The following is a 27,549-nucleotide window of genomic DNA, read 5'->3' on the forward strand; positions in this document are numbered from 1 at the left end:
AGAGCCCTGTCTGACTCCACGGTTGAGAAGTAGTGAAAAGAAGCTTTACTTCAGCCCCCCCACAACCACACATGCACATCACTGAAGCTCACTCAAATTAAAAGTAAAAGTAGACATGTTATTCTAAATACTGTTAGGCCCTCGTAGACCAAATGCAGTGACCGCTTGTGGTTTTACAGTCAGGGCAGTTGCTCAGACTCTGAGGCCTTTCTGTGGACCCGGGTTTGATTCCCAGCCGCCCACTATACTCCCATGTCTGCGTGGGTTAGCTCCAGGTGTCCCCCACTTCCTCCCACAGTCCACAGGAGTGCAGTTTCCTATGTACGTACTATTTAATGCTAAGATCCCCACATTAATATGCACATGGGCTGTAACGAATTTAATAACATGACTCCAGAGTTCAGTCAGTTTATATGGAACAAGTTCATACTTTTAATAAAAGGGGTTTTCCCTTGGCACAGATCTGCTATCAAATAAATAAAGAAATGATTCAAATACAATCTATATGAACTAAACAAGGTCATGAAAAACACTGGGGGGGGGGGTTAGCTAGTGCTAAGCAATTTTCTTTTACAACAAACTTCAAGTGAAAAGTGTGTCAAAACAGAAGAGCTTGAGTTAGAGGGAGCTACGTTAGCTTGATATCAGGGAGGCTGAATATAACATGTAACAGGACAATTATCTGACAGCGTGGAAATGAGTTTGACAGACCTTTAATTGTAATAATCCTTATATTTGTTCTACATGATGCTGATTTGACAATTCTGCAGTCCACTATATACATCTGATTTTTAAGCGAAGTTGACGCATGGGCATTATGTATCGCCTTAACATGGAGTCGTGGCTTTGAATACTGACAAGAACAAAAAAAGAGAAGATGGTGCTTCAGCTGGTGTGTCATCTGATTTTGTTTTGTTCCATTTTCGGAAATGAAAAGTAACACTCATTCTTACATGATAAACAAAATACAACGTATGCTGATAACCTGGCTGCTGACAACTGAGGGAAACAACGGAGTAAGACACGTGTGACAGTGGTAGGGTTTCACCTCCAGGAAGGTTTGTGAGACAAAAGCCCACCCCGTAACAAATACTGCCTTGTGCTCTTGGGCAAAGCGAGTCACCTCCAGTTATTTCAGTGACTCTGCTCTGTTGTCAAAGAAATGAAGGTACATTTCTAGTACATTTCATGCATTTCTATGAATGTGAAGCAGGACCGGCACAAGGAGCTGTGTGTTGAGAAAAGCTCTCTCCACCTGCCTGTAGGTCTGAGGCCTTTCACAGCATTTCCTTCAGAAGCCCAGACTCACCGTGTCGAATCCGACCACCCCGTGGGACGAACAGTCGCCTCCTTGCTGCCCTCTAACGCACACACAGATGACCATGTCTGCACTACTCGGGGTTGGTGCACCGTGCGCCGGTATCAGAGCTGCTTTGGGCGAAATGAAAGCTTTGGCAGAAAGGTCACGGTGTTACGAGGGCTCCAGCAGCAAAGTGGCGGAGCACGGGAGCGAGCAGCTGAGGAAGCTGAGGTATGGGCGCGCAGCTGTGATCGCCCTCTGTGAAGGATGGCGCTTTCGCCACCAGGTCCCGTGAGACGAGCCGTCTGACTGGTGCCTCGGCTAAAGGACGGTCTGCAGCTGCGAGGACGCCACAGGTCTGAGGGCGAGACTGGCATTCGCTGAATTCTTGACACGGCACACGCCGCATGGGCGAACGCAGAGCGGGTGGTTCAAGCACGATAATACAGTTTGGATTGATGAAATTATAAATCATTAAAGCAAAGTGCTGATGCTGTCATATCTGCATGTTTATGGTAGGAGCCATGGAGCATCATGGGACAGGCGGCGCAGACAGTCCCCAGAGCTGGCAGGGGAGCAGCAGTGGTGAGTTATGAGTCCAGAGGAGACTGTGAGCTGGGCCCGGTGTTATCCAGCACCAGAGGAATGAGACAGCTGAAAGAGCCCTCGCCCCACCTCACCGCCAACAGAGCCTTTATGGCTGAGCACCGAGGCCACATGGCGGCACAGTGAAAGACCTGCTGACAGCTGGGGGACAGGAAGATGCCATGGAAACAGAGGGAGCAGCCGCATGACCCCGGGGCCAGACCCGGAGCAGGTCCCTGGTGTGAATATCTTTAACTAGGCGCACATTCTGCAAAGCAACTAAAAGAAAAACCTTTAGCCTTCTGTCAGATCCACTGAAATGTACCATATTAACTGACTGAGGGTTTCAAGCTAAATATGCATGTATGTATCTCCACTACCTTGAAATGGAATGATGATGAAATGAAAATGATGTGTCACTGGACTGAAACAAAGGTGAAGGATGAAAAGTACGGATTATATATAAAAAGAGCAATTATAGCAAGACTAATACGCTGCAGTAGATATTTAAAACTACATTCAGGTTTATTTAGGTTATTTTATTTTCATAAAAAACTGTAAAACCTGTATGTGATGTGGCGTTGGAGCTAAAAAGAACCGCCGAGGGATGGGATTTGAAGCCATTCAGCCCTAATTACTATGACACAATTATGCAGCTGAAGAGCGAGTGTGAGACTGAGAAAAGTAACACAGATGAACAGATGATAGGTCAGAATGAGGCTCCTAGTGTTCTTAGATGCGTGTAAAGGGAAACAAACATATAAGCTTGAGATTGTGAACACAAAGATATCACGTTATCGATAAAGCTTACAAAATTTATAACAATATACCATATGTACAGTAAGTGTTAGGTAATAGAACGGAGGAGCTGTCAGCGCTGTTGATCGTGACCTCCCCTTTTAGAAAAATGCTTTCAACTGAAAATAACTTCTACATGTTCAGTCAAACTCACTACTAAGGAGAATTAGGATAAAATTAGAGGTAGCAGCAGATTTGGGATCTCTGTTTTCTTATGTTTCGCAAGATTCATCTCTGTCCTTCCCATTTTTGCTTATGGTGGTTCGTGTGCTTATATCCAGAGTCTTCATTCTCGTCTTACTATATCTGCCTGACAGCCCGCTTTAAATACTCACGCACCCATGAGCGCACTCAAAGTGGTTTTCAACAGATACCAGTGTCGTGACACTCTAACAATAATGCATACACACACACACACACACACACACACTCTCACACACACACGCTCGCTGTGCTCATACCGTTGCACAACCCTTTATAGACACATATACACAGACCGTGCCCCGTTCCCCTTTCTCCTACATATTCCTTCATATATTTTTATTATTACATCACAGTCTTGCGTCCACGGGTCCCTTCTGTTCCCTAAAAACCTTTTTGGCTCATCGGTCCGGAAGGGTTGCGGCGCTGGTTCGGAGCCGCACAGTTCAGCAGTTGTGGGATACAGAGCGAGGGGAGGAGGAAGGTCCCAGTTGTACATGCATCCGCTCGAGCCCCAGGTGCCCCAGGTCCCAGCGCATGTCTGAGCCTACATATGTCCATCCTCTGTATAACACTGGTTGATAACATCGGACCTCCCCCTCCACCCCGCGTCCTGTGCCCTAAACAAAGCCACTGCAGGGTGAACAGGGAGCAGGCTCGTGCCTGCAGACCTGGCTGCACGTCGCGGGTCCTTTTCCAGGTGCTGAGTTCAGGACTGATAGAAGTGGTGATAGTGGTGATGGTGTTCGTGGTGGTGGTGGTGCTCGTGCCGCTGCACCACCTGTGCCAGGCTCCCCTCATAGAGCAGCACACTGGGCATGTCCCTCACCTGCTCCCTCTCCACCACTGGTCCTGCAGCGGTCAGAGAGCCCAAAGCCCGGTAGCCCTGGCTCTCCTTGGACCGCTGCTTGTGCTTGCGGTACGGGGCCGTGGACTGGTGGGGGGTGGTCTGGCTAGGCAGGGCCGGGGGAGGGGGCGCGCCTCGGCTCCTCATCACCCTGCTGCTGATCTGCGCGGGGGGCGTGCGGCCGTGGGTCTTGGGAGAGCGGAGGGCGTGCTTCCCCGAGTCCTGGCCCCGCAGGCGCGCAGGGTGGAGGCAGTCCGGCGCGACGGCGTCCACGACGGTCTGCAAGCGGCGGTGGTGAGAGTGGGCGTGGCCGTTTTCGGGCTCGTGCGATCGGGAGCGGGTTTGGTTGGATGCGCGCGTCTGGGGCTCTGCTTTCGTTGGCTCGGCGGCCGGAGCTGTGAGGCGGAGCAGACGGGGCGGTCATAAGCATCAACAATGAATTGCAAAGTTCAAAGACACAAAGATCCAGTCGTAGAAGTTATTACACCCATAAACAAGCAAATTATTGTGCCAACAGCACAGTAATCAGTCACAGAAAGCTCTGTGATAAGAATCTGGCAGCTTCACATCCTGTTCTCTTCTCATGACACAGAGCAGAACTCTGTTAGCGCTTTCCTAACAGAACCAACACTAAAATACTCACATGTCATCACCGAGCATCAGATCAAGGCAGCTTCTTATTAAACCCAACTACAGCCCGTTCTGTTGATGGGCTCTGGCCTTGAACACTTGGTACATTGTGCTTGCCCGCGCCCAGACGTTTGTGCTGGCGAGCAGCTCAGTGGGCCAGTAGTCCTACCTAACGGCTCCAAGCAGGTGCTACAGCACTGAGGGCGTCCCCCTCCCCTCGCCCCCTCTACACCCCTGGCACCGGTCCACTCACCGGCTCCGAAGCGGGACGTGTAGTTTTCGATGCCTGCCAGGTCCAAGTAGTGGTTCCTGCGTTCCAGGTTCTCATCCACACAGTGGCGCTGGCAGCCCGGCTGGGTGTGGTGGTCACTGTGGTGGCGCCTGTGGACACAAGCGGCACCCCTCATTAGGTAGCAGCTTGGGCCGGCGAGGCTCAACGTGGTGGTTGTTTGGAGAAAGTACAAGTGGTCCTTATGACGCGGCAGCAGCGGAGTAAACGTCAGAGGAGTGAGATTGGGACTGGAAAATCACAGGTTTAAACCACTGGGAGTATTTGAAAAGCGCGGCAGAAGGTTTGATTCCTTCTTTCCACCGTTAGCTGCTCATTTAAATAGTGAATTTAAACTTGGGCAGAACTAATTACAGAGTAAGACCACTACTGCAGATGTGTGAAATCCTTCTAAAACAGCCACTTCCCCTCATAACTGCTAAAATCTGTGTTATAATTACAAACAGATCTATTTGCAGTGCCGTGCATTGAGGGAGGGCTGAATTTACCTTAAAAGTGCTCGTGTCTTCTTGTCCACACTCTTGGGGTCTTCTATGCACTTGTCATTCTTCTCTCTCGGGTGGGACACGTCTGTGTATATGTGAAAGACAGGAGGCTACTATGAAAGAGAGCGACACACAGGAGCGACGCACACACGTGCATGACAACAGTCACACCAGCCTTAGAAGAAAGCAACCTTTGTTTTGCCGTTTTACTTTGAAGATCTATAGAAGGGGAAAAACAACAATGCTTCATTTATTCTATTTTCAACTCGCAGCATCTTATAAGGCATGAAATGGGGAAAAAAAGAACCCACTCAGACTTCAGAAATAGTTTATTAAGAACGCGAGATCTGATGCAGTTTGAAATTAGCATGAAGGCAACTGGCGATATTTTCAAAGCCTGCTCTGTTTGAGTCTTTTGACGGATATTTATAGCTGAAACAATAGGACGCGAACACACAGGAATATATACTTTTTGAGATATTTTTCCCTGACTACTTGTTTACCAAGTCGTCAGTGAGAAAAGTTAAGTTGAACATAGCTATATTTTCCCGGCAGCTCTGAGAAGAAGAGGGGGGGGAGGCAGGAGTGGAGTGCAAGAAAAGGGAACTTTGCAGAAAAAGAAAAATGGCTGTGGTTATCAAAAGGACTCGGCACATCTCTTAAGGTTTCTTTTAGAGTATTTGAAGGCGCTGAGGGAGGGGGCCCTCTCTTGGCTCTGTCACTCTCCCCATCATTAAAAATGAACCCCATTGAGTGGGAGAGATGGAGCGACGCTAAGACTGCAGAGAACAAAGCCGTGACGGGCCTGAAGCGGCTGCCGTGCCGCATGACAACAAATACGTCTCTGGCTGAGCTGACGGCAGGCGACACACGGGGAAGCCCAAAATGCCCAAAATGCCCCCCCCCCACTTCGCCGGTGCGAGCATTACCTGTCGCTCCCTGCGTGCAACTCCTCCACCGCTGGCTGGAGTCGGGCGCCAGCGAGAGCTTGACCCGCAGCGTCTTGCTGCTGCTGGGAGAATGGTTGACCGAGGCGTCCACCACCTCGTAGATGGTGTGGAGCAGGCTGGTGATGTCCTGCAGGACGAGGGTCGTGGGAGAGTTCATTAGGGTCTCTGTAATGCACAGCTTCATTTGTCAAGAATCAAGTGGCATTCATATAAATGTATAAAAAAATGATGAGAGCAACATGTTTGTATTGGCGGAAGACGTTACAGCTGTGATCTCTATACTCTCTATTTACATTCCTCTGTGGTTATTAAATAGCTGTGATAACATCTGGATGGGCCCCACTACAACATCTGTTACAGGTCAACATGCATCACTGACTAAGACCGACTTCACAAGCAATGCACCACATTGGCACAGGTTAATATGCACATAAAGCGCCCTCTGCAGAGTCTAAACATGCTGAGATAATAGCTCTCTACCTGGACATGTGCTGTATCTTTCATAGCACGCTAAATTCCTGCCGTCCATACAAATTTCACCTGCTACGGTCCTGCAATGAATTGAGCTGACACTGAATCAGTGATCAGTGTTTTACTTTACACGATGAGCAAAAATGTAGTATAACAGCTTCCTTTGACAAAGCTGTTGAGAATTAAACCAGCACAACACAAAGACTTGAGATGCATGATTTTAACTCACTATACCACTCTGACTCATAAGAGAAGACTATTATATATTCTTGAGGGAGCAGTTCCACATACTAGTTTCAGACATAGACAAACTGTAAAAAAAATGAAATAAAATAAAGGCTTCCTGTGTCATTTTTGGTTTCCTTTTCCCTTTTATTTGAGTGGAGGGTTGAAAAAAAAAAAAAGAGTTGGAGAAGAAAGCGTTTCTTTCCCCCCTCCAAGCCGCCGCCTGGCGTCTCACGAGCCACGGAGCCACAGGCAACGCCAAAAAAACTGCACAGGCAACCACACAGAGGACAGCTCCAGTCTCTTTGCACCGTTTCAAGTTGCTCTCAAAAAACACGGGGCTTTCTGGATGTTCTCTCAGATCTGTATCAGGGAGACGCAAGCCACAAGGTACCAAGCAGGAGCGGAAACGCGCGGTCGATGCAGAATTCGGCTTGTGAGGAGTGAGGCTGGCGCAGACGGTTGAGCTCTAGCTGCTTTTAGGGTGTGGCGACAGTCAAGTCAAGTACAACCTGACAGCGACGATATTGGATGGTTTCGATGTTTTGTAGAATTTACACAAATGTTGCGCATTTTACAATGTTTATTTGTATATATTATTTTTAAAATATTGGTAAAAAACAATAAATATGCTTCAAAGGGGAGGAACCAGTTAGTTATGCTTTAGACTCTTTTAGAACTACTAATGTGAATTACATTCATTCAAACATCAAGCACTCAAAGCAGATCAATACCTCTCTGGTGACTTTGCCATTGTTGTCGAAGTCGTAGAGGGTGAAGGTCCACTCCTGGCGGTTGTCCTCCTCCACAGACACAGCACACTCCAGCTCCTGAAACAGCCCAGCATCCAACCAGTATCATCCGGTGTGTACGCGCGCGTGCACTCGTGTGTCCTGCCACTGCCCCAGTTTCGTCCCGGGGGGATGTAATAAACGTCCTGTTTGGTGTTGACACTCACTTCAAACTGGAGCTGCTTCTGTGGCCCTGCGGGAGATTGGCTGTCCCTCTCCTGCATCTTCTCCTCCACGCAGCAGCTGTCTGTCTTCTCCGGGGGTAAAGCCACTGCAGCGACACACATATAAAGATAAAACGGAGAGCCTGAGGATTGAAACGTTGGGTGCAGTCATAACCTGAGGATATATCGTTGCTTTCAAGTGTTCCTTGTAAGCTCCTACTTCCCAGCCTGGCAGTCGCAATTAAGATGTGTCACACATTCAAGTACTCCTGAAAGGAAATAGATCTAGACAGCCAAGTGTCGAGTGAGTACTACGCGCTAAATGTTGCCGTTACAAACCAAAACCCTTCAGTGAAACCAAATCATTAATTATTTTCAGGTGCATCCACCAGTAATTACATGTTGAGGCTGGAACTGCAACAACAATAATAATCCAATTATACAAGTTATTGCAGCTTTTTAATCAGCGACACAAATGGTAATGGACTTTAAGCTGAGCATACGGTTTATCCCACTGAGAGGGAAAGTCCAGACATGACACTGAATGGTAGAACACGTCTACAACATGATAGAACATTAAGACTCAGAGCGGCAGAGCTAAAACAGCGTGTGAGCATCAAACGGTCCATAAGAGGCCTCTGGGTGCGCGTCCCTGTGCAGCGGAGCTCATCACTTTACGAGATGACATTAACTGTACATTAGCATCGACACGGGCGTACGGAGAGGCGGTCCAGAGGGAGCCTTAATCTGTCGCACTGTCGTTCCCGTCCACGTCGAGTCTAACAACGCTCCCCACGCAAGCCAGCGACAGGTTCAGTGTGAGACACTGCTGCACCGGCTTCATGCTGGGAATGTATGAGCGAGGTAAGTTGGAAGCTAGTGAGACATGACGCGCTTTAACACTGTGTCTATATTGGTAAATAGCATCCGCAGCAATGAGGTACCTCCTCTGACTAAAATCGGGGTTAATGGCAGTATATATTTAGGTTGTGAGCCACTTGTGGACAAATATGTCACTGTCACTGTCTGGTTCAGTGTTTAGGTTTCACCGCTGGACGTCAGCCCAGGTCCACTGCCACCGGATCCTTCCCTGCTGCCAAATCCAGCATTTATGCGAAACACAAGGCTTCAAGATTCACCCGACACGTAGAGTTCGGTGATAGTTGAAGTTGCGCCTTGCTGCGTGGATGCTCTACGTGCGTTTATGCACCAGCAGCTCTGGTCACTTGTCATTGCGCAAGCTCCAGCCCCCTCCCCGTCCAATCGCAGCACAGTGGGCCCCGCACACCCCCAATAAAGCCGACGCAGACCACACCCCTCCGTCTCCCCATCGCCGCACGCCTCTCTCCTCCCACCACACTTTGAAGTTCCATTCTCAAACCTTTTGGAAGAGGATCAGACCGGCTGTAAAACAGAATCACTAATTAATTAAGCCAAGTCAAATCTGAAACACTGTTTGTTTGCTCGCCAACGGAGCAGACACAACAGCCCAATTTCTTTCCTCCTGATCCAAAGCAGATCAAAGCAGACCTGTCTCATCCCTGGGCAGGAGAAAATGCCAGAAATGAAAGGCATCATCCCAGGGAGCTTTTACTAACTTTTTGGAGAGGAGCAGCTTTGGGGTCCCGCTGTTTGATCATCTGAGGTGCTCAAAGGGAACATTGTGTGCGGGGGACAAATCTGTTCCGTAGCAGGCTCAATATGGCGGTGAGATGTTTATCTCAGAGCTAATGAAACGCCAGGAGGAGTAACAGTAATCTTCTATCACCCAACCCCCCCATCCCCTCCCCTCTGACCGCCCTCCCCCCACCACAGCAGACATAGACCAGCTCTTTATGAGAGGAGCCTCCGCCAGCGAATTGGCTGCACATCAGATCTGAGGGGCAAGACGAGGGCAGCCTTGGTTGGCACCCTCTGTGCCATACTTTTCCAGCAGCACACACACACGCACACACACATGCGCTGACTTATGTTGGTGTACGAACACACCAACACGGGTGTTGGCGGGTCGGGAAGGCTGCCACACGCTGTGAGCAATCACGAAGCTTTGCAAGGCAACCACATTACATGTAAATGGGCCTGTCCCCCGACACGCTCAGGCCGCTCTCTTGAGTTAGGATGGACCGTATGAGATGATCTATAGTAACTTATCACAAACAAGGCAGTTAAAAACGTGGGCTGATCCTCACCATGACCAGCAAAGTGCCGCCCAATGTACTTTGGCAAACTTTTCTCTCGTTAACAAAAGGGTTAAAATAACCTAATAAAAAAGAGCCCCTGTAGGTTTTTTGCACGCTTGCAGTATCAATGTTAAGTATCCTAAAAACACTTTCATCATTGAGCCCTTCTTCCCTCCTTTGCGATTCTTGCCTGCAAGTTCTTTTTTTAATCTTCACAAAACTTTCTTTGAAAGCGCTTCCTTTAACCCGGAGGAAAGGAGGCTTTCATGTATGTTAGTTGTTTATCATCTCCCATCTCTTTATTTTCCTCTTTTCATACCTTACTCCACTTTGTTACTTACATCTATGGACAATAGATGGGATCAGAATCGGAAACAGAATCAGCTTTATTAACCAAAAGTGTTTGCAGATACAAAGAATTAGAGTCTAGTTCTTAGGGCACCAAACGCAGGCTGCAAAATGCTTTATGATGTGAGCATTTACACAAGATATTACAGATTCTAATCTATTGTTTTCATGAAAGGGCATTGCCTCTGACGCTGCAAATAAAATTCTTTAAGGTAGAAAAAACTATTGTATTTTCAAGTCTGAACAATTTCAAAAGTTTAGAGTTTGAATGAATACAAAAATCACCTAGACTTGTGTCTGTTAATAACAGAAACTGAACAGTGCCCATACTGTAATTAGTAGAAGCATGTGTCTTTCAGTCCAAAGCCTAAAGCTCAATTCATGCTCAGTAGTATATCAGTCATCTTTTGTTCCACTACTCTGAGGTAGATAAAATAAAAAAAAAACATGCTTCCAAATTCTGGGCCAGTCCCATTCAACGCTCAGCCTTCACCTCACGTCCACTCCTGATTTTAAAAGGGAGGGAGAGACTTTCTCATGCTGGAGCCCTTAATGCAGGATCACACCACATTGTGCAGAAAACATGGAAGAACTGAGGCACTTTGGAGACGAGTACTAAGGGGGAGGGATGGACGAAAGTCTGAGGAGATGGAGAAGGGGAAGGTCGAGGGGACCGCTTCCAACGCATTGTGTTAAGAGCACAGATGTGGAGCAGAGAGGATGAACTGAAAAATAGACCCAAGCAAAGAGTGAAACGAGGCACTGGCGACAATGAAGAGGAAGAAACCAACCTTCTAAACGATAGTGTTCTTCACCAATTCCCTCAGCACATGGGTCATCCATGGAGTCCTAGAGCAAAAAAGACACATAGATCAAGTCAAATGGAGAAGTATCATATTTTTGTCACATAAAAACAAACATATTTAACGGCGCAAATCCACAGCACAGCTTTCCAACACAGAATGATGTGTCCAAATGAAAATTACAATGTTTCCATAGCTATATATGAGCAAAGTTTGACAACTGTGCACTGAGCTTTCACAGAAAGGGAAACTTTAAGAGGACAGTAATTGAAGGACTAAAACAAACTAGGCATAAGAGTGGCCGTCAGAATTCAGACTCGCACAGAAGTCTCTAAATTATGCCCTCGGGCCCTGCAGGGACTTCTGAGAAACAGGGCCGGTAGTCGGGCTATTTCTGGGCAAACTGTTGCTGCTGCGAGACATTTAGAGTTTGGCAGGCAACAGAATTTGTTTTTATCCCAGACCTTTTTCACCCGAGCCCCTTTGCCCTGGAAGCGCTCAAGTTGGTAAACAGTAACCCCGGCACTTTTGAGAACTGTACCCCTCTTGCATTGAAGTGCTTAGCGCCCTCGACGGAATCAGTTGAAGACCCCTGGCTTGGTGGAACAAAATTAGGCATCTTTTCAAGTTGTCATATTATAGTTTACTAGATCAGAACCAGATCAGAAGGTTACGAGTCTAAATTTCAGTTGCATCCTGCATTAAGTGAGTTGTTGGAATGCTGCCTCCTAGAATCTACAAACTACTGACTCCTATTACTAGTCTTTCATATTATGGCCGTATGTATGAGTGGCTGCTTGCATGACTGTGTGGCACAACAGGCTACAAGACAGAAAAAACATTTTTCACAGGGTGAAAACACCTTCATGCATCTGTACATACACACACGCACATTTGCAGAGGATCAGCGTCTCATTTCACTTTTCCACTGCACACACTCCAGTCAAATCAGAAACCAGTGTACGTGTCTGTGCTGAGACAGGATTTAATACCAGCAGACAAAACATTAATAGGTAATAATTAACCTTGAAGGTGCCATTTTTCATGCTAGTATATGGAGACCAGTGCCAGAAGGTCTGCTCTGCTGTGCATGGCCACTGGCATAGCTACAGTAACTACAGGATAAACTGGCAGCCTGTCACACCTGTATGTGTTGTTAGTATGAGCAACACTTTCATACTCGCACAACTCCAGCAGCACTTTGTGTCTCCACAGCCTTATTTTGTTAAGATAAAGGTTGACCAAATTTTAAGGTAAAATACAGGAAATAAGATACAAGCTGCTCACCACACTTCATCACCACTACTGACACGGGACTTATACATATATAAGTCATACATATGACACATGGTTTCCCAAACTAAATGATGATGAAAATGTTATGTTAATGCTTTACACTAAATGTCTATTGATTTCCAATGTTATATTGTATTTCAGTTTTGATTAAATATCCAAAACAGAGGAGTCTGCCAAGAACATGAGAACAAGGGGGTTGAGGAATGTGCTAATTGGTTGTTGTCTGTGGTGATGGATGAGATCCGTATTATTGGGATCCCGCTCCGCTGAAACTATCCCAAGCTTTTTTTTCCCATTTGCACATAGGCGCAATCACACACTTCCAACACTGGAACCCCAGCGACTGTTTATTGGCTTCCCATTTACACCAGGAATCAGTGGACTCAAACATGAACAGCTAAGCACCAGTCGGTTATGTGAAGACATGGCAGAGGAATCACCACTTTCGGTTGACGTTTGCGCTTCTGGTTTTGGCACTGATTGATGTGATTCTCCTGGGTTAAATAAGCAAAGGTTTCAAATGTCTAAAAATAACAAGCGTTTGCTTGTACATTTCCTCCTTTCCCACAAGCCTGGTCATCCCAGGAACAATTCTTGTTTGTTTGACCGCAAGTGTAGACATGAAAAGACAGAAACAAAATGTTACAATCAGCAAGTTGATGCTGAGTCACTACCATTTGCTAATCCACACAAAACTCACTTTTTCTATTATGACTTGAAATGAGATGAAACCAGCAGTAGGATACTGGTATTTTCTCCGCTAATGACTCAAGACAAAGCTAGTGGCTCTTAAAGATCAAGTTTATGAATGGGAAAACTTACGAAGTGAGTGCTGTGAAATTACCACTGTTATGTATGGAAAACTATGATCATGTGAGAGAAGCCAATCTGTTTCGTGTATTTCAGAAACCTTGCTCATGGTGAGCACTTCACTACTACAGTTCCCATGAACTGTTACTTCTCTGCATGTCTGCAGTTATCAGTCAGAGGTGCTGGCATTAGTATCTACTATACTTTGCACCTGCTTAAACAATTTTTCAGACATGATGTTAACACCACATACAGACTGTTATATACAATAATACTAATATATATATATATATATATATATATATATATATATATATATATATATATATATATATATATATATATATATATATATATATATATATATATAAAGTTATCTGTTCATCTCAGGTAGCTCTTCATTGTCCACATGCAGCCCAAAGTTAAAGTCTGTGAACATGTAATAATAAATCAAATAAACGTTGTATTCCAGAGTTAATATCACCACATGATGATGTTGGATAAATTATTTTGAAAGGCACAGACAGTGGGAGAGTGAGAGAGCACATGCTGGCGCTGGACTGACTGGATGAGTTAAGAGACAGCTGCCTATAGCGTCATCCCTACTCTGGAGCTGCACACAGGGACCCACTGGGCCCATTTTTCTGTGAAAGCAAACGGGTATATTAAAACACAAGTAATATATACTTGTTTGTGATTGTGGGAAAGTCCCACAAGGCCTCTCGGTCTCTACGCTGTCTGCCTCCGCGACCTGCCGCACAGGCTGACAATTTATGCAGCCGACGACAGTTCCCCCTGATCGCGCGCCAGGGCTCAGCGGAGGCAGGCCTCTTGAGCAATGGCAGTACTACTGGCACTCCATCAAAACCCAGGAAAAATCTCATTAGGACTGTGGTTCGGCGCCTCCTGCTTCGTCCCCCCACCCAGCCCAGTACAAGAAAGCATCTTCATGCCTCCAACACTCAGTCACCATACTGAGCAACGCATATGAAATAGCATTTAGCCAAGTAGCAAATACAACGGCTGAAGCCCATACGACCCATGCTGGATACACATTAGGTACGTTATGGGACACTGAAGCGGTCAACAGGCCGCTGCACTTTGTTCCATGAATAATTAAGTGCAATTGGCAAATGAAATGATTCTGACTTACTTAATGTAACCTGGACAGCCGCCATTAGCTACAGTCCATGAATGACTTATGGAGAAAACAGATGTAGAACATGGGAACTCTAGGAAAGTCTACAGAACACACAGTCCCGATGTCGACAACCGAGCAGTAAAGCAACAAAAACAGAGCTGCAAATGAGCTTATAGGTGTAGTGTTACTCACAGAAGACCCCAGGAGAGGAAATCACCGCCCACCTACAGCATCTAGAAGAGTAAACTGAGAGACACTGGTGGGAATTATAAAAGACCCCTCAGAACTACTGGGGTCTGGAGCAGCGCCTATCCTATAAATGTGGTGTCCTGCTGGAAGAGAAAGACGAGACGAGCATATCGGCAGTTGTCAAGACCCGGGTCCCTTCTTTGCAGGTTTATTGTTGTTTTTTTTACAATGCAGTGTCCCTCAGCTTCTGGCAACATTAAGCAGCTTCTTTCAAAGCGCGACACAGCAGTAAAACATGACGCCCAGAGATGGAGCCAAGATAGAGGGTGTTGATGTGAGGTAGTGAAGCACTGCGCTGCCTGAGTGAGGCTTCAAAGGGGATCAGTTTTCACACATCAAATAAAGATCTCAGATAATCATATAGCATAGCAAAGCTGACGCGAGACAGACCCATTTGTGGAGGGAGGGGAGATTGGGAAGATTTTGAGGCAACGCCTACAGACCGAGCCACGGCCAATTAATATCGCAGCGTTTCTCCTGCCAAAAACATGAATCTGTTCATTTCAGAGGGAAACTCATTATCACATGATGGATTAAGGTACTTTCTTGAATGTGCTCCAGTTGAGCAGATGCCTAGGTCATCGAATATGTCAAAGCTTAGAAGAAATCAAACAAATAAGCAAAACTGATGATACGAGAAAGTCATTTACAATGTAACTTTATGGCTTGGATTAAAAAACGCAATGTCTTTCCAGAGGTCACAGTCCATAAATAGTTTACACCGAACCCTTCAACAAAAACACACAGTATTAAATACCAAAGAACAACATTTCCCATGAGCCCTAGGGGGGTCCACGCTAAAGAGCACAAATAATTTAACAGGAAATGTGAGTCTATGTGTGAGTGGACAAGCTGGCTGAATGCAGAGGTTAAAGACACAACTGCTTTAAACTTTGAACACTTGCCTTTGAGTCAATTCGAATCTGTGTGGGCAGCAAACTAACGTGTGATCTGCCGTCGCAGCGGGCGCATCAAAGGCAGACACTTTCGCTGCAGACTCGGCGGCCCCGCGCCCGACACCCCTCCGTCACGGCACACCCACTTCTCTTCCTGTACCCCAGGAAGGAAATTATAGCCGTGGAGTTGGAATCCATCACTAGGCAGGTTGGAGGAGGCAGTTCTATGATTAAAGTGCGCACGGTCAGCAACACCAAGACTTAAGGGGTTTGAGGAGGCAGCACATTCCAGAGGGCTTACCATGTTAACTGTAGTTCCCGGCGCAGGTCATGCAGAGATTCTCCACATACACAAACACACAGACCAGACAAACGCTTTAATACGATGAAGCCCTGCACATGGAGGAGGTGTGGTTTTCGACATACCGTATATTAAGTCAAATTATACTGTGCGTCTGTGTAAATGAACTCGCTGACTTCGCTAGATCAGAGGCTGCGGAGGCACGTGTCTGTGCGAATGGAGTGGATGAGTAAATTCTGGCACACGTGTTGTTTGCGCTCCGAATTCATTGTTGTGGACCTGCCTGACACGACGGCTTCCTCTTGTAGCGATGGTGCACAGCCACCAGTTGTTCCTCCACATCAGATTAACATTGCAAACACCGCTGGTCACATTACCTCACCAACATCAAAGGCTGCCTCCTGAAAGGCTTAGTGGAATATTAGCAGAGATTTACAGCCCTCATCGCTATGCTTCAGAAACATGCTGATCTGAAGTAATCTCCCTCTCCCTCTCCCTTTTTGTGTTTTATGTGTGAAGTTGGCTAACACTTTAATGACCCATTTACAAAACTTTTACACCTGCAACGATAAGCTTTAACAACTCAACCGGGCCCTCGGGCGCTCGCCCTACCTGTTACTCAAAGTAACAGCCTTTATTAGCGTTTGAAAAATATGTAACCACAGCAATTAACATTTATCACACTGTTTATCAAAGCCTTATCTCACCAGAGAGGAGGAGAGGAAGAGGATACCAGTGTCAAGATCAAGAGCTGAACTGCGTGATCGCCCCTCGAGCGGTTTTTAGAAAAGCCGATTGCTGAGAGTGCTCCGAGTGTGTGCAGTAACACAAACACTGGGCTTTACTCAGGACTGCTTTTTAACTTTCCCTCTAAACTCGACAGTAAAATGAATGGTAAAAACCAAAAAGACAACAGCTTCTCTAATGCATGTTCTAAACGTCTACCTCAGGTATTGAAGTAACATGTGCCAACAGCAGGTTAGAGAAGTTAGTGGTTTAGGAGGAAAAGGTGGGTAGTTCCACCAAAACATGGAGGCCTCACAATGTTCTCTGCCCTCTGAGAGCAGCACATCACAACATTATGGCCCTCACATCAAAGCTCTTTTTTAAAGTAATACAAATGGCGAGAAAGACGGGAGAAGCATTTCAAAGTGGTTTTAAGTTCTAATAATGTCTTAGATGTGAACAATCAGAAATTCATAACATGGTTCATTCACCGGCAAATGTTTAGAAACAAATGTATTTCTTGCCATTAATCCTAGTGTGATAGAACCATGTAAAATTTTAACTTTTCAACTTTAATGTGCCTTTAGTGGCCTTTTAGGTTAAGTAAAAACAGGCAATGGTGCCTTCAAGAGTTTGTATATATGGGCTAGTGTGTCTGTTCTAGTCGGTGCTAGCAATTAGTCAGACGTCCTTTAGAGGAGAGACAGTCCTCCAGTCGTCTGGGCGACTTCAGACGCCAGTGTCAAGTGCTACAAAGTGTGGGAAGAGCAGGGTTTTAGATGTCAAGTCTGCCTCAAGGGCAACGATAAAGTGACAGGCACTTTACTCAGACAATAGAGTCAGACATGACCTCAAGTTCCTGGGTTCTAATTCAGTAAATCAATGTCTTTTCTTCTTGTGGCTTTTATTTGATCCAGCCCTTTGTTTACGAACATAAACATACTTAATAGGATACTGAGCCGTTTGTGTAAGTCGTAGGGTCACGCAGTCAGTAGTTGAGCCAGCTGCTTTGCAAACACAGGGAAAGCGAAACAAACACAAAACAGTAGTCAATAAATAGCCACAATCTCTTAGTAACAATAAGCAGGTTACTCAGGCTTTTAATGCAACCATTAGAGGAACCATGTGTGAGGTTGAGCTCTGATGTGTGCATGTCAAACACACACACACACACACACACACACACACACACACACACACACACACACACACACACACACACACACACAGCCACAAGCCACTACCTCTAAACATCCCTCACATCTGACCTTTTTAACTGAGGGCCCAAAGTCTTCATAATTACAGAGTGTGCCTCGACTTAGCGAGTAAACACAGCAGCAGAAATAGACACTTCAACTACTATATACTGTGCAAGTGTGCTGGTGCCAGATGCGTGTTTCTATTCATAGCTGAGCGGAATTATTGGCTTGTGTCAGTCCAACACCATAACGAAGCAGAAGCGTGTTACTCACACTGGTACCAAACTGTATGACTGATGCACATATGCAGATTAGCATTTAGTGCACACAACATCAGGTTAGGGGCATGGAGCAAAACTAGGGACACTTAAAACTTAAATCACCTAAACCTTACTAAGTGAAGGGAGGGCACATATCTAATATTAGAAATAAGACAACAGGAGATTTTTACCCCAATAGGGACAAACATTGTTGTTGATGTCAGAATCATTCTAAACTAGAACTATAGAGCTACTCTAAAACAACATACATCTCTCATCAACTTTCTTCAAACAACATAGAGTTGGGGAGTGGTAGGTTTGGTTGGACAAGACAAATGGGCCTTTTGGAGCACTTGGTTGGGTGAAGGCCTTCCTTGGCTGTGCCACCTGTGGAGCATAAACACACCAGGGGAGGACAGCTTTCCTTTCTCCAGGGTTATTCCTCTGTTTAGCTTTCCTCCACCGAAAACATCCCCTAACAGACAATCCAGACCTCCTCCAGTCCTGGCGCCACAGGAAGAGCTGTAGAGCCCTGAAACCTCTGTCTGAGGACGGCACAATGCTCTCCCCACTCTGTTTATCTAAGGCCACTTCCTCCATTCTTGATACCTCGGGTGGCCTAAAAGCTCTGGTCACCAAAGCTCTCACACACAAGGAGAATAAACACAGCAGCGGGGACCGTCGAAGCTGTCGAGTCCATCACTGGAGTTCCCCCGCATCGACCGGGAGGAAATCTCTCATAAATGGATTCTCATATTAGGGATTTGCACGCTCCCGTGCGTGTGCGTTCTCTCACGAGAGCTTGATAGCAGTTTTATGCAGATCTTGATCTCGCCCAATACGACAGCCAATTTGAGCGCTCCGTCAAATTATGCAGCTCTCGCTGCACGGGCCGGCGCGCGACCCGCAGGGAAGCGAGATAAACAAACAAGCGACAATTATTCAGGGTTTAAACACTTAAACGCCCGTTTCAGCACAGCTTTTAAGTGGGTGACTGAAATGGGCACGGAGGAGCCCAGCGCCATCGCATGCTTTACAGTTTCCACCCCATCCACCCATCCATAGCCCTGCCATACTGTATATGTGTGTTCATTTTGAACTACGTTCACGAAAGTAAACCATACAAAACTATTAACTAGATAATGACGAAATAAAATCATCTAATCACAAATTGTTATTACTAGAAATTAACACCTTCCTAGTGCTTTTAAAACCATTTCCTTAGAACCTGAGTGAACATTCCCGAAATCAAAATCTCGCTTAAAACCTTCAAATAAATGCCACCCTCAAGTGTGGAACAAAACCCCGCAGCCTAAATGGAACCGTGGACGGGGTGGTGAGAGACACTTTGATCAACAGCTCTCCTGAGCTGAGCATATATTTGGGGAAACAAAGCACAATCTCAGCGGCTAATCCCCTGAGATTCAGAGCACATTCCCGCAGAAGCCTTTGATCTCTGGAGTGCATCCGGACATCTGACTCCAGACGTGCTACACACTCGCATGCACAGGAAAAGTTTCATACATACATATGTTCCTTATCACCAAATGCCAAAACATGCTGGCTGTATTGACATCTACAAGTGGTGGTGTCTGACAATATTTTGCTCATACAAACTTTAAACATGTTGCGAATATTGGCAAAAAACCTCCACAACAGCACGTACTACGTTTAATGGCATGAAGGGAATACACAGAGGAGCGGATAGGTGATGCTTTAGCTGAAACAGAAAGGTGGATGAACCCGATCGGATGTCTACATGGCACAAGAGCTTTACTTTAGTCTAAACTACTATCATTGTTTTAAAGCCGCTCTGCTTTGACGCACAGGATGAACTCCTCCAGCTTTTAGTAATCTGCGTGACATGCGATACCGGGCGTGACATTAAAGCCACCTGCATGTCCTCGGACCTCCCAGTCCCACAGCTACATGCACGTCGTCCCAGGACTTCCATCCCATCTTCTCATGGGGGGAAAAAAATCAGAGAGCCCCGCTATGGCCAGGTGGTACCCCTCCTCCCCAGTGGCCTTTCTTCCCTTCAGAGTGTAGCTCCAAACTTCTCTCCCAGCCTCTTCAAAGGGCAACAACAGGCCCTGAGTCCCTTGGGACCACAGAGGGGGTAGATTCTGGTGGGAGAGGGGCATACGTCATGCAGCACGCACAAGAGGCCAGCCGGTGGGAAAAGAAAATGCATATGGTGAAAACAGAAAGGAGAGGAGACGGAGGAAGAGGAGTCTACATTTGAAAGGTGCTTTCAGGCTTCTAGACAAGAGCCCTTGCTTTGTGAACGCGACAAGGGGAGAGGGAGCAGAACAGCAGACGTGAAAAACGAAGGTGGCGCAAAACCTGCCACGTCTTTTATCAGACTCGGAGGCTGAGGGAATGCATTTAAAAGCTTTAGGCCTACTTCCAGAAAAACCTTTATGCTTTGAAAAAAAAGGAAATCAGAGTGCTGGCAACCAACTGTGAGACAAGGGGGTTGGGGGTAGAAGTTTCATTGTGATTCACATCTTGGTTGCCTTCTGTCATCAGACGCCGCTTTGCTTTTTTGTCGTCGCTCAGTTCAAGTTGATAGAAGAAGAAATAAAAAAAAAAAAGACCTTTGGAAGCAGCTTGGGAAGGCCAGGGGTGGAGGGGCTCCTTTTACTACACAGAGGGTAGGGCTTCACAGTGGAGGAGGAGCCATCAGTGTCACTACAAACACCTCCCTGAGTGGCCCACTTCAAATGCAGTCTCATTTCATCAACCACAAGCAAACAGGCCCACAGGCTAAATGCAAGAAACAGATGGAGGCTAGGAGGGGAGAAGGGAGAAGTGGGGGGCGGGGATTATTAGGCTCAGAAAGCCGAAAACCCTTTGAATTGATCATTTTAGAAGTTAAACATCAAACCTAATGGACGGACGCTACGAGAGTCAAACTCATGAAGCAACCAGAAATCTGAACTTCCCAGTAATGGGTTGTGAAAACTCTCCACCCTATCGATGTCTATGTCAGCATCAGAATCCGGAAGGGTGCGCGTCACATATCAAATTCATGGGTAGGTGAGGAATGGGGGGGGGGGGGCGCTCAGGCTCGCATGACCCCGATCACATGTGTCCAGACCCACAGATCCACCTGCCCACAGCCGTCACTCACTGTCTGCCACGCTAACGCTGCATCTGACCACAGCGCTCATGCATGGAAACATCATCTAACCTTCGCGGACTTCTTTTTGTGCAAAATCAATACATGGAGGTTAATTAAAAGATTGGATCGGAAGAATTCCAAGTGTAAACTAGCTACTGTTAACCCCCAGCCTGCATTCTGCTAGACTAGCTTGGAGGAGAGCTCCCATCTATAAATAGCTGTCCCACCAGGTATCCTATGCAACCGGAACAGCTTTTAAAGAAATCGATAACACAGTCGTATCTTTATTTAGGGTGTCAATGATCAGGACTCATTCCGCTGCTGAGACTGTGAATCCCGCCACAAAAATCAGCTTTAAGCTCAACCATCTGATCATAACGTACAGAAGCTAACATTGTTTTTGACGCGCTTACTCACAGCAACTACCGATTCAAGGTACAACTTGACACGAACGGTTTAAACTTTAGCACGATTTACATTTTGGATCCATTTGGATCCAAAAATTACAAACAAAGGAAAAGGCAACCTCATAAACACTAACGGCAGAAACCTTTTTCATGTATTAATTTTCCCTCTGAGCTATAAAGGCCATTAGGGACCCAGACCTAAAACTCCATCCAGCCCTTTCAGCAGGGGCTCCTTTTCCATCCTGGGCCAGAGCTGCACGCACCACTGTTGTTGGCTAAAGACGCACATAAATAGTTCCAGGAACAAAGCGGCGAATGTTCGTTTTGGTCTCAACCATTTATGTTAATTGCACATTCTTTAAATGCTTAAAGTGCCCAAAGCATATGAATAAAACTTAACACAAAAGCGACCATGTACAAAGCTGCACCAGTCGTCAGCGAGCTCTAGAAAATAGTTTTAGGTGTTTCTCACGGGGCCGGTCCCGGAAAAAATGTCCTGCAGACACGGCATCTGCCGCGAGCGGGATAATGTTACTACATTAAAATGTTTATTGCGGCTTTGGGCACAAGTCAGGATTAGCAACTTTAACACCATGTGGGTGCTGCGTGTAAAGCCAGCAACCTCCAAGCACTCTGGAAGCACACTTGCACATCGCCGTAGACGCACTGCCCCTGTCATTACTCGCACTGAGGGTGCCCTGTAGGCGAGGCTGAGGCGCACACAGTGGAGGACTCTGGACCCGACCGAGGCTGGAATCATTGCCTAAGACGAAGTTTGATGTTTGCCATCGCTTCACCAGCATGCCCATAAATCCTCATACCGAAGGCTCATTTTCCAAGAATCCAACCCAGTGCGTGCAGCTGGGTCTTGTTTGTGCAATAATCGGTTTAAAAGCATGCTATGACATGGTATATGCTAGAAGACTGTCTGCTTTGTTTTTTTTTTATAAAAGTAGAACAACACAAAATAAAATTATCTGTTTATTACTAGATAAAATGCTTCATGTCTCTGATAAGATTATTTTAATGAAGGGCAACAAGAGGAGCCGTCACATATTTTACAGTATCACAATAGGCACTTTAATGTGTCAAAATGCAAGAGCCAATTCTGAATCGACAGATGTGTTTCTGTCTCAGGATCGGGTGGAAGAAGCGATTTCCCCTTTTTTTCACCATAGGCTCCAATTCCACAAACATGCCGCCTTTGAGGAAGGCATTGCTAACCAAAGAGGCTTAAGGCTCCTCTGAAGCAATTCCAAAGGATTTCCCCACATGACAACAACAGCACAGTGTTTACGGCGATGCCAAAAGACAAAACAAGCGTGACCTCCAACATTTTCCCCGAGCTTTCACAATCCATAGTTGTCGCCACACTGTCACAATGCAATGCTTTCAACTTAAGCTTGATCTATTGTTACCTAAAAATCCTTCCAGAAAGCTTGCGATTTCTACCAACGCCGTGCTATAATTCATTTTAATGTTGTCACGTTGAGCAAAATGCACGAGCGTCTCGAAGGGCGCCAGCTTGTGGTTTTGCAGGTAGACCGTGTGAAGCAGGGTCACGATATGAGGACAATCCTCTCACCACCATCGCTCAAAGTTTGTCCACTAAGTTTTCGCAAACTTCTCCAGAACGTTTGATTAAGGAAGATAAAATTTAGCGCGCGCAGTTAAAAAAAGCGCACTGGGCACAGTTTAATTAAAGGTAAAATACCAAAACCAAGCGACACGAAGAGACCTGAAAAACCGTTTTCCAACACGCTTTAGCGCTTCTATTGCGCCACTTCGCCATAAACACGCAAAGCTCGTACTCACCCGGGCAGTCAAACCGCAGTTATTCTTGGGGTGACAGTCCTGCGGCTCGAGGCGAGCGCTCGTGCAGTAGTACTTCTGCTTCACGAGCCAGTCGTCGATCCCCTTCCTCGCCAAACAGGCATTGACTACGAAACTGTCGCCTGCAACGGAGAAGCGCGTTAGCGGCGACTACGGACGGTTTGCCTCGCGCCGCGCCGGCGCTCGCCGTTACGTCCACCTTCAAAGAGTCGCGCCGCGAGCGAGCCGAGAGTTGGCTCCGAAAACTGCCCCGTTGTTCCCAAAGTCAGCGAATTGCTCTGGAAATACTGTGCGTGCGCGTAATACGGAGTAACAAAGCAAGTGCGCTTACCTTCTGGACTCTCCCTCGGTTTACAAATTGCGGCTTCAGAGACAGACAGAAAGAAAGAAATAAGACAATGAATCATGTTACTCGAAAGTATCGCAACAGCTACAGCGGTGATTTCCCCCCAGGAATGACCAACCTTACCATGCTTCGAGTGCAGTTTACCCATTTCTATGCATCGAGTTGGAGTTGAAAAGCATCCGATGAATATAATCCAAAGGCAAAAAGAAACAGGCTACGATATCCAGACGCGGGGCGTCCGTGGAGACCGACGGCAGACCGCGCTCAGTACAAGTCTGTGGGATTGGAGAGCGGAGCGAGCCTTTGATCGCCGAGAGGACGCGCACAAATAGAAATGTGCCACTTCCGGTCAGGACTTTCAGTGTAAACCGTGACATTTACGGTCAGTAAAAATAAAGAAAAGCTATTTTTTAACAATGTCTGCTACGAACGGCTGCTGCAATGCGCGTTATGGCTATAGTTCACAAAACAAAACATTTGCACTGAAACAAAGGAACTTCTATTTTAATGGAAAATGTTTTATTATGAAACGTCGGCACACCTTTTTGACTTCCGTGATCGTTGACGCTTGACCGTTTTCGTCGCGCTTTCTCCTCTCTTACCTTCATTCAAAGTGCAGCGGTCGCTTTGAAAACATTTTGAGCCCCTTACAGATATTTGATACCCCAGCAAATGAATGCAAATGCTTTGATTGTCAACATCTCCGTAAATTATTGACAATTATACTAAGTATATATTGCAGGTCTGATACCAACCACCTCGGCCTGAGTTAGTCCAAATTATGTCATTATTTTTTAGTATTTTTACTTAATCTAAAGAAAACAAAACACTTGATGTAACACTAAGTTATTTTTTGTACTTAAATCGTTTGTCTTGGTGATTTAGGATCCGTTGTAAATTTAATTAGCTGCATTACAAGAAATTGGTTGCAGTGATCTTTTTATAATTTTGCATAAATGAATGCCCTAGATAGATCAGGATAATTAGATGACTGTCCCAACCAGTCTTTATCTCTCTTGACCTATAAAGCTGTTCATTTGAATAATGACCCATATCAGCAATAATCCCCACAGATATTAGGCTTGGTGGTCAGTGCCTGTTTGGGGCCTTTCACTTGAGAATAAGGTTTAGAAATCACAGCCTTATTGGGATGATGCAGCAGATGAAAGCAGCCCAACAATCTTTTGAAGTCTTCAAATATATGAAAAGACAGCAGCCACTGTGCCATATCATGCCACGCTGCCAGTAGCTCAATGTGACAGCATACATGCTGAGCATCATCTTGTGAGAAAGCGATAAAGGCCATGATTTTTTTTATTTTGTGTAGAATTAAATCTGACTGTTGGATTGGTAACGCTGTTCTATTTATTCATATTGTTCTAAAATGCTGAAAAATAATATTTCAGTATGAGAAACAAGATAAAACCCTCATTTTTAATCCTGTGTTTTAAATGTATTCACATAATGGTTAATTCACTGCGCAAATCTGAAACAAAACATGTGCATTAATATAATATGTTTTTTTTTATAAAATCCTAAAAGGTGCAATGTTTTTCAAGTGTGACTGTCTAATTTTAGAGTCAAACTCTGTCATCAAGGACTGAATTTTAAAACAAAAGCAAAGACTTTCTAAAGACCTGCTTAAAAAGCATTGAAGACACTCCCAACTGGTAATCTCAAATTTCAAACATGTAAGTGATACCTGGTCTGCTCCTCACATTGTGCCTTCATAGCCTGTATGGCTCCAACATGTGATTAAAGGCCATATTTCCTGTTGTGCGTATGTAGACCTAATCACTTACACACAATCAACAAAATATAACTTTAACAGTTGAGCAGTTTATTTAATAGCCATGGGTGGCATATGCAAAAAAGTACCCGGGGATGATTTCTGGGAAAGTTCAGATCAAAACTAAAATCTGGCCCCAATTTCAAGGCAGAATCTTTACATCTTTAGGGATGTGGCTATATACTGGGCACAGGTCTCTAATGAAGCCCTCCAGTTGCATTTCTACTAAACAGTGGTTTCCGCACCCTGACTCTATCATCACATGTTGTACCAAGAGGAATCAGTCTCCCCTTTGAACTAGTCTGCCACAGACACACAGATGAGCTTGTTATTATAGCAACTCGCCTGAATTCGCTGGGAAAGAAGGCTGTCCCTCTGACACACTTCCTGTCCTTTGAAGAGGCCAACGGAGAGATGGCTTTGCGGGCCCTATTTCCCAACTTTGCCTTTGATGCCTGCGAGAGAGGAGGTGGCGGGGGTTTAAAGCCAGAGTTCCATCTCATAGACATGAACCCCCCCCCCCCCCCCCCCCCAAACCCCCAATCAGTCCCTATTATCATGGGGTGTAGGTATTTCAGCTGGATACATCTTGGAGAAAGATAATAAATACAGCTAATATTAAGGCAAGTGTCATATTAAGTGGAGATGAATTTACTGGAGTTACTGTTTCACCATGTAAAGGTTTGATTGATCAAAAGCTTAATTCATTAAACACCTGTCTCATTGATGTAGCTATTTATTAACCTTTGGGAGCTCCCACCTTGGTGGCCAACTGCAGTTCACCACCACTACAAAGCTGAGCATTCCTGCCTAGAATAGAATCAGACCTGATGGGGGGTACTCAGACAGCTAGATTTGGGGGGGGACCTCATGGTTTGTCTGTGTTTATGTCCTTGCAACAGTGTTGGGGGCCTGGTGCCTGGCGAGCCAACCAGAGGGAATAGTGCCTTTCTGTGAGGGGGGTGTGAAGCATATAGAGGGAGGTAAGAGCAGCTGCTGGGCGCTTAAATCTCTAACATGTCACTGTTGCCTTTATCTTGAGGAACAAAAGAGCATAGATGTTGTAAAGGGCAGAAGACAATTGTGACTGAAGTACAGTGTTGACTCCTGCAGCGGTGGTGACTCAGCCCATTGTGGTGGCCCAGCATGGGATGTGTCAGGCAGAGGAAAGATGGAGAATGGACTTTGCCATTCTACATCCTGGAGGCAATGAAAGGGACCTGGATTCACACAACAGCTGGACACAGTGGCGTGTTTGATCCCTAGTATTCGAAGTAGTTGATTGGGACTGTTAACTTCAATTCAGTTTAATTATAGACAAGACAAGACAAGGGTCATTTCAACGCAATTATAGAGAAAACACGCAGAACTATAAAGATTTATACATAGAAGTGAGAAATGTGGTCTTTACATAAAAAATGTTGTCATGTTTGTCGTTGCTTGTCTGTACAAATACACTACTGAAGTCTGAAAAAACATAATGTGAGTAATAATGTGAGAGAAACAATAATAACAATAGGAATACTTTAAAATATTGTTTGTAGTGAAAATAGGTGAAATCTTACCACCTCACTTAAAAATTCCTTTTAATCTTAGCAGCACAAACAAGAGTTGCAACAGAGCTGAGCCTAAAAGTCATTGAAATTCTGCTTTTATTTTTCAGACTGTATCAGTAAAGCTGTATGTAAATAAATACAAATGCAGACTTTAAAGTATGCGAGTGAATGAGTGGTAATTTTTCAATCAATACTTTCTGCTTCTGTACTTCTCTTTACTATCTGTGCTCAGCACTGGCTTCTTTTTTTAAGCAGTGGGGGTGCAGCCCCATCCAGAACGAAGGCACAATTAGTGTATTCAGCCGAAAACAGTGGGGTTCCCCCTTTGATGTGGGGATCAAATGAAGGAGCTGTGTGTTTTTGTCCAAAATGACAGGCTTGCCAGGTTTACTAATGGGTAGCTAATAGAAAGAGAGGTTTATGATGCTCATTAATTACACAGTCTGTCATGTGTTGGAAGGACAGAATAGGGGAAATAGAGAAAAAGGAAAAGAGTGGGGTGCAGCAGAGGAAGGAGAAGGAAGAGAGTTGGGGGTGGTGGAGAAA

The 27,549-nt window shown here is 45.6% G+C and overlaps 1 protein-coding gene across 1 annotated transcript; it reads right to left on the reverse strand.

The window, feature by feature from the left end:
* Nucleotides 1-408: 408 nt before the first annotated feature.
* nkd1 (NKD inhibitor of WNT signaling pathway 1) lies at nt 409-25,084 on the reverse strand. The gene is made up of 10 exons (XM_029144603.3): nt 23,782-25,084; nt 23,644-23,676; nt 23,295-23,434; nt 11,056-11,113; nt 7,740-7,843; nt 7,516-7,611; nt 6,065-6,212; nt 5,139-5,220; nt 4,615-4,742; nt 409-4,126 (listed from the first exon to the last, which is right to left on the reverse strand). The coding sequence occupies exons 1-10, from the start codon at nt 23,804-23,806 to the stop codon at nt 3,594-3,596; spliced, it is 1,347 nt and encodes a 448-aa protein (XP_029000436.1). The 5' UTR covers nt 23,807-25,084; the 3' UTR covers nt 409-3,593.
* Between the last annotated feature and the right edge of the window lie 2,465 nt (nt 25,085-27,549).

Source organism: Betta splendens, chromosome 3 (assembly GCF_900634795.4).
Source record: "Betta splendens chromosome 3, fBetSpl5.4, whole genome shotgun sequence".
Classification (NCBI taxonomy): domain Eukaryota; kingdom Metazoa; phylum Chordata; class Actinopteri; order Anabantiformes; family Osphronemidae; genus Betta; species Betta splendens.

What these genes read in the sequence shown, in the direction of transcription:
- nkd1 (XM_029144603.3), bottom strand. Translation starts at nt 23,806, where the DNA reads ATGGGTAAACTGCACTCGAAGCATG. An exon ending in ACCGAGGGAGAGTCCAGAAG is followed by an intron (nt 23,435 to 23,643) that starts GTAAGCGCACTT and finishes TCTCCGTTGCAG; the next exon opens with GCGACAGTTTCGTAGTCAAT. An exon ending in AAGACACGAGCACTTTTAAG is followed by an intron (nt 4,743 to 5,138) that starts GTAAATTCAGCC and finishes TTGTGTCCACAG; the next exon opens with GCGCCACCACAGTGACCACC.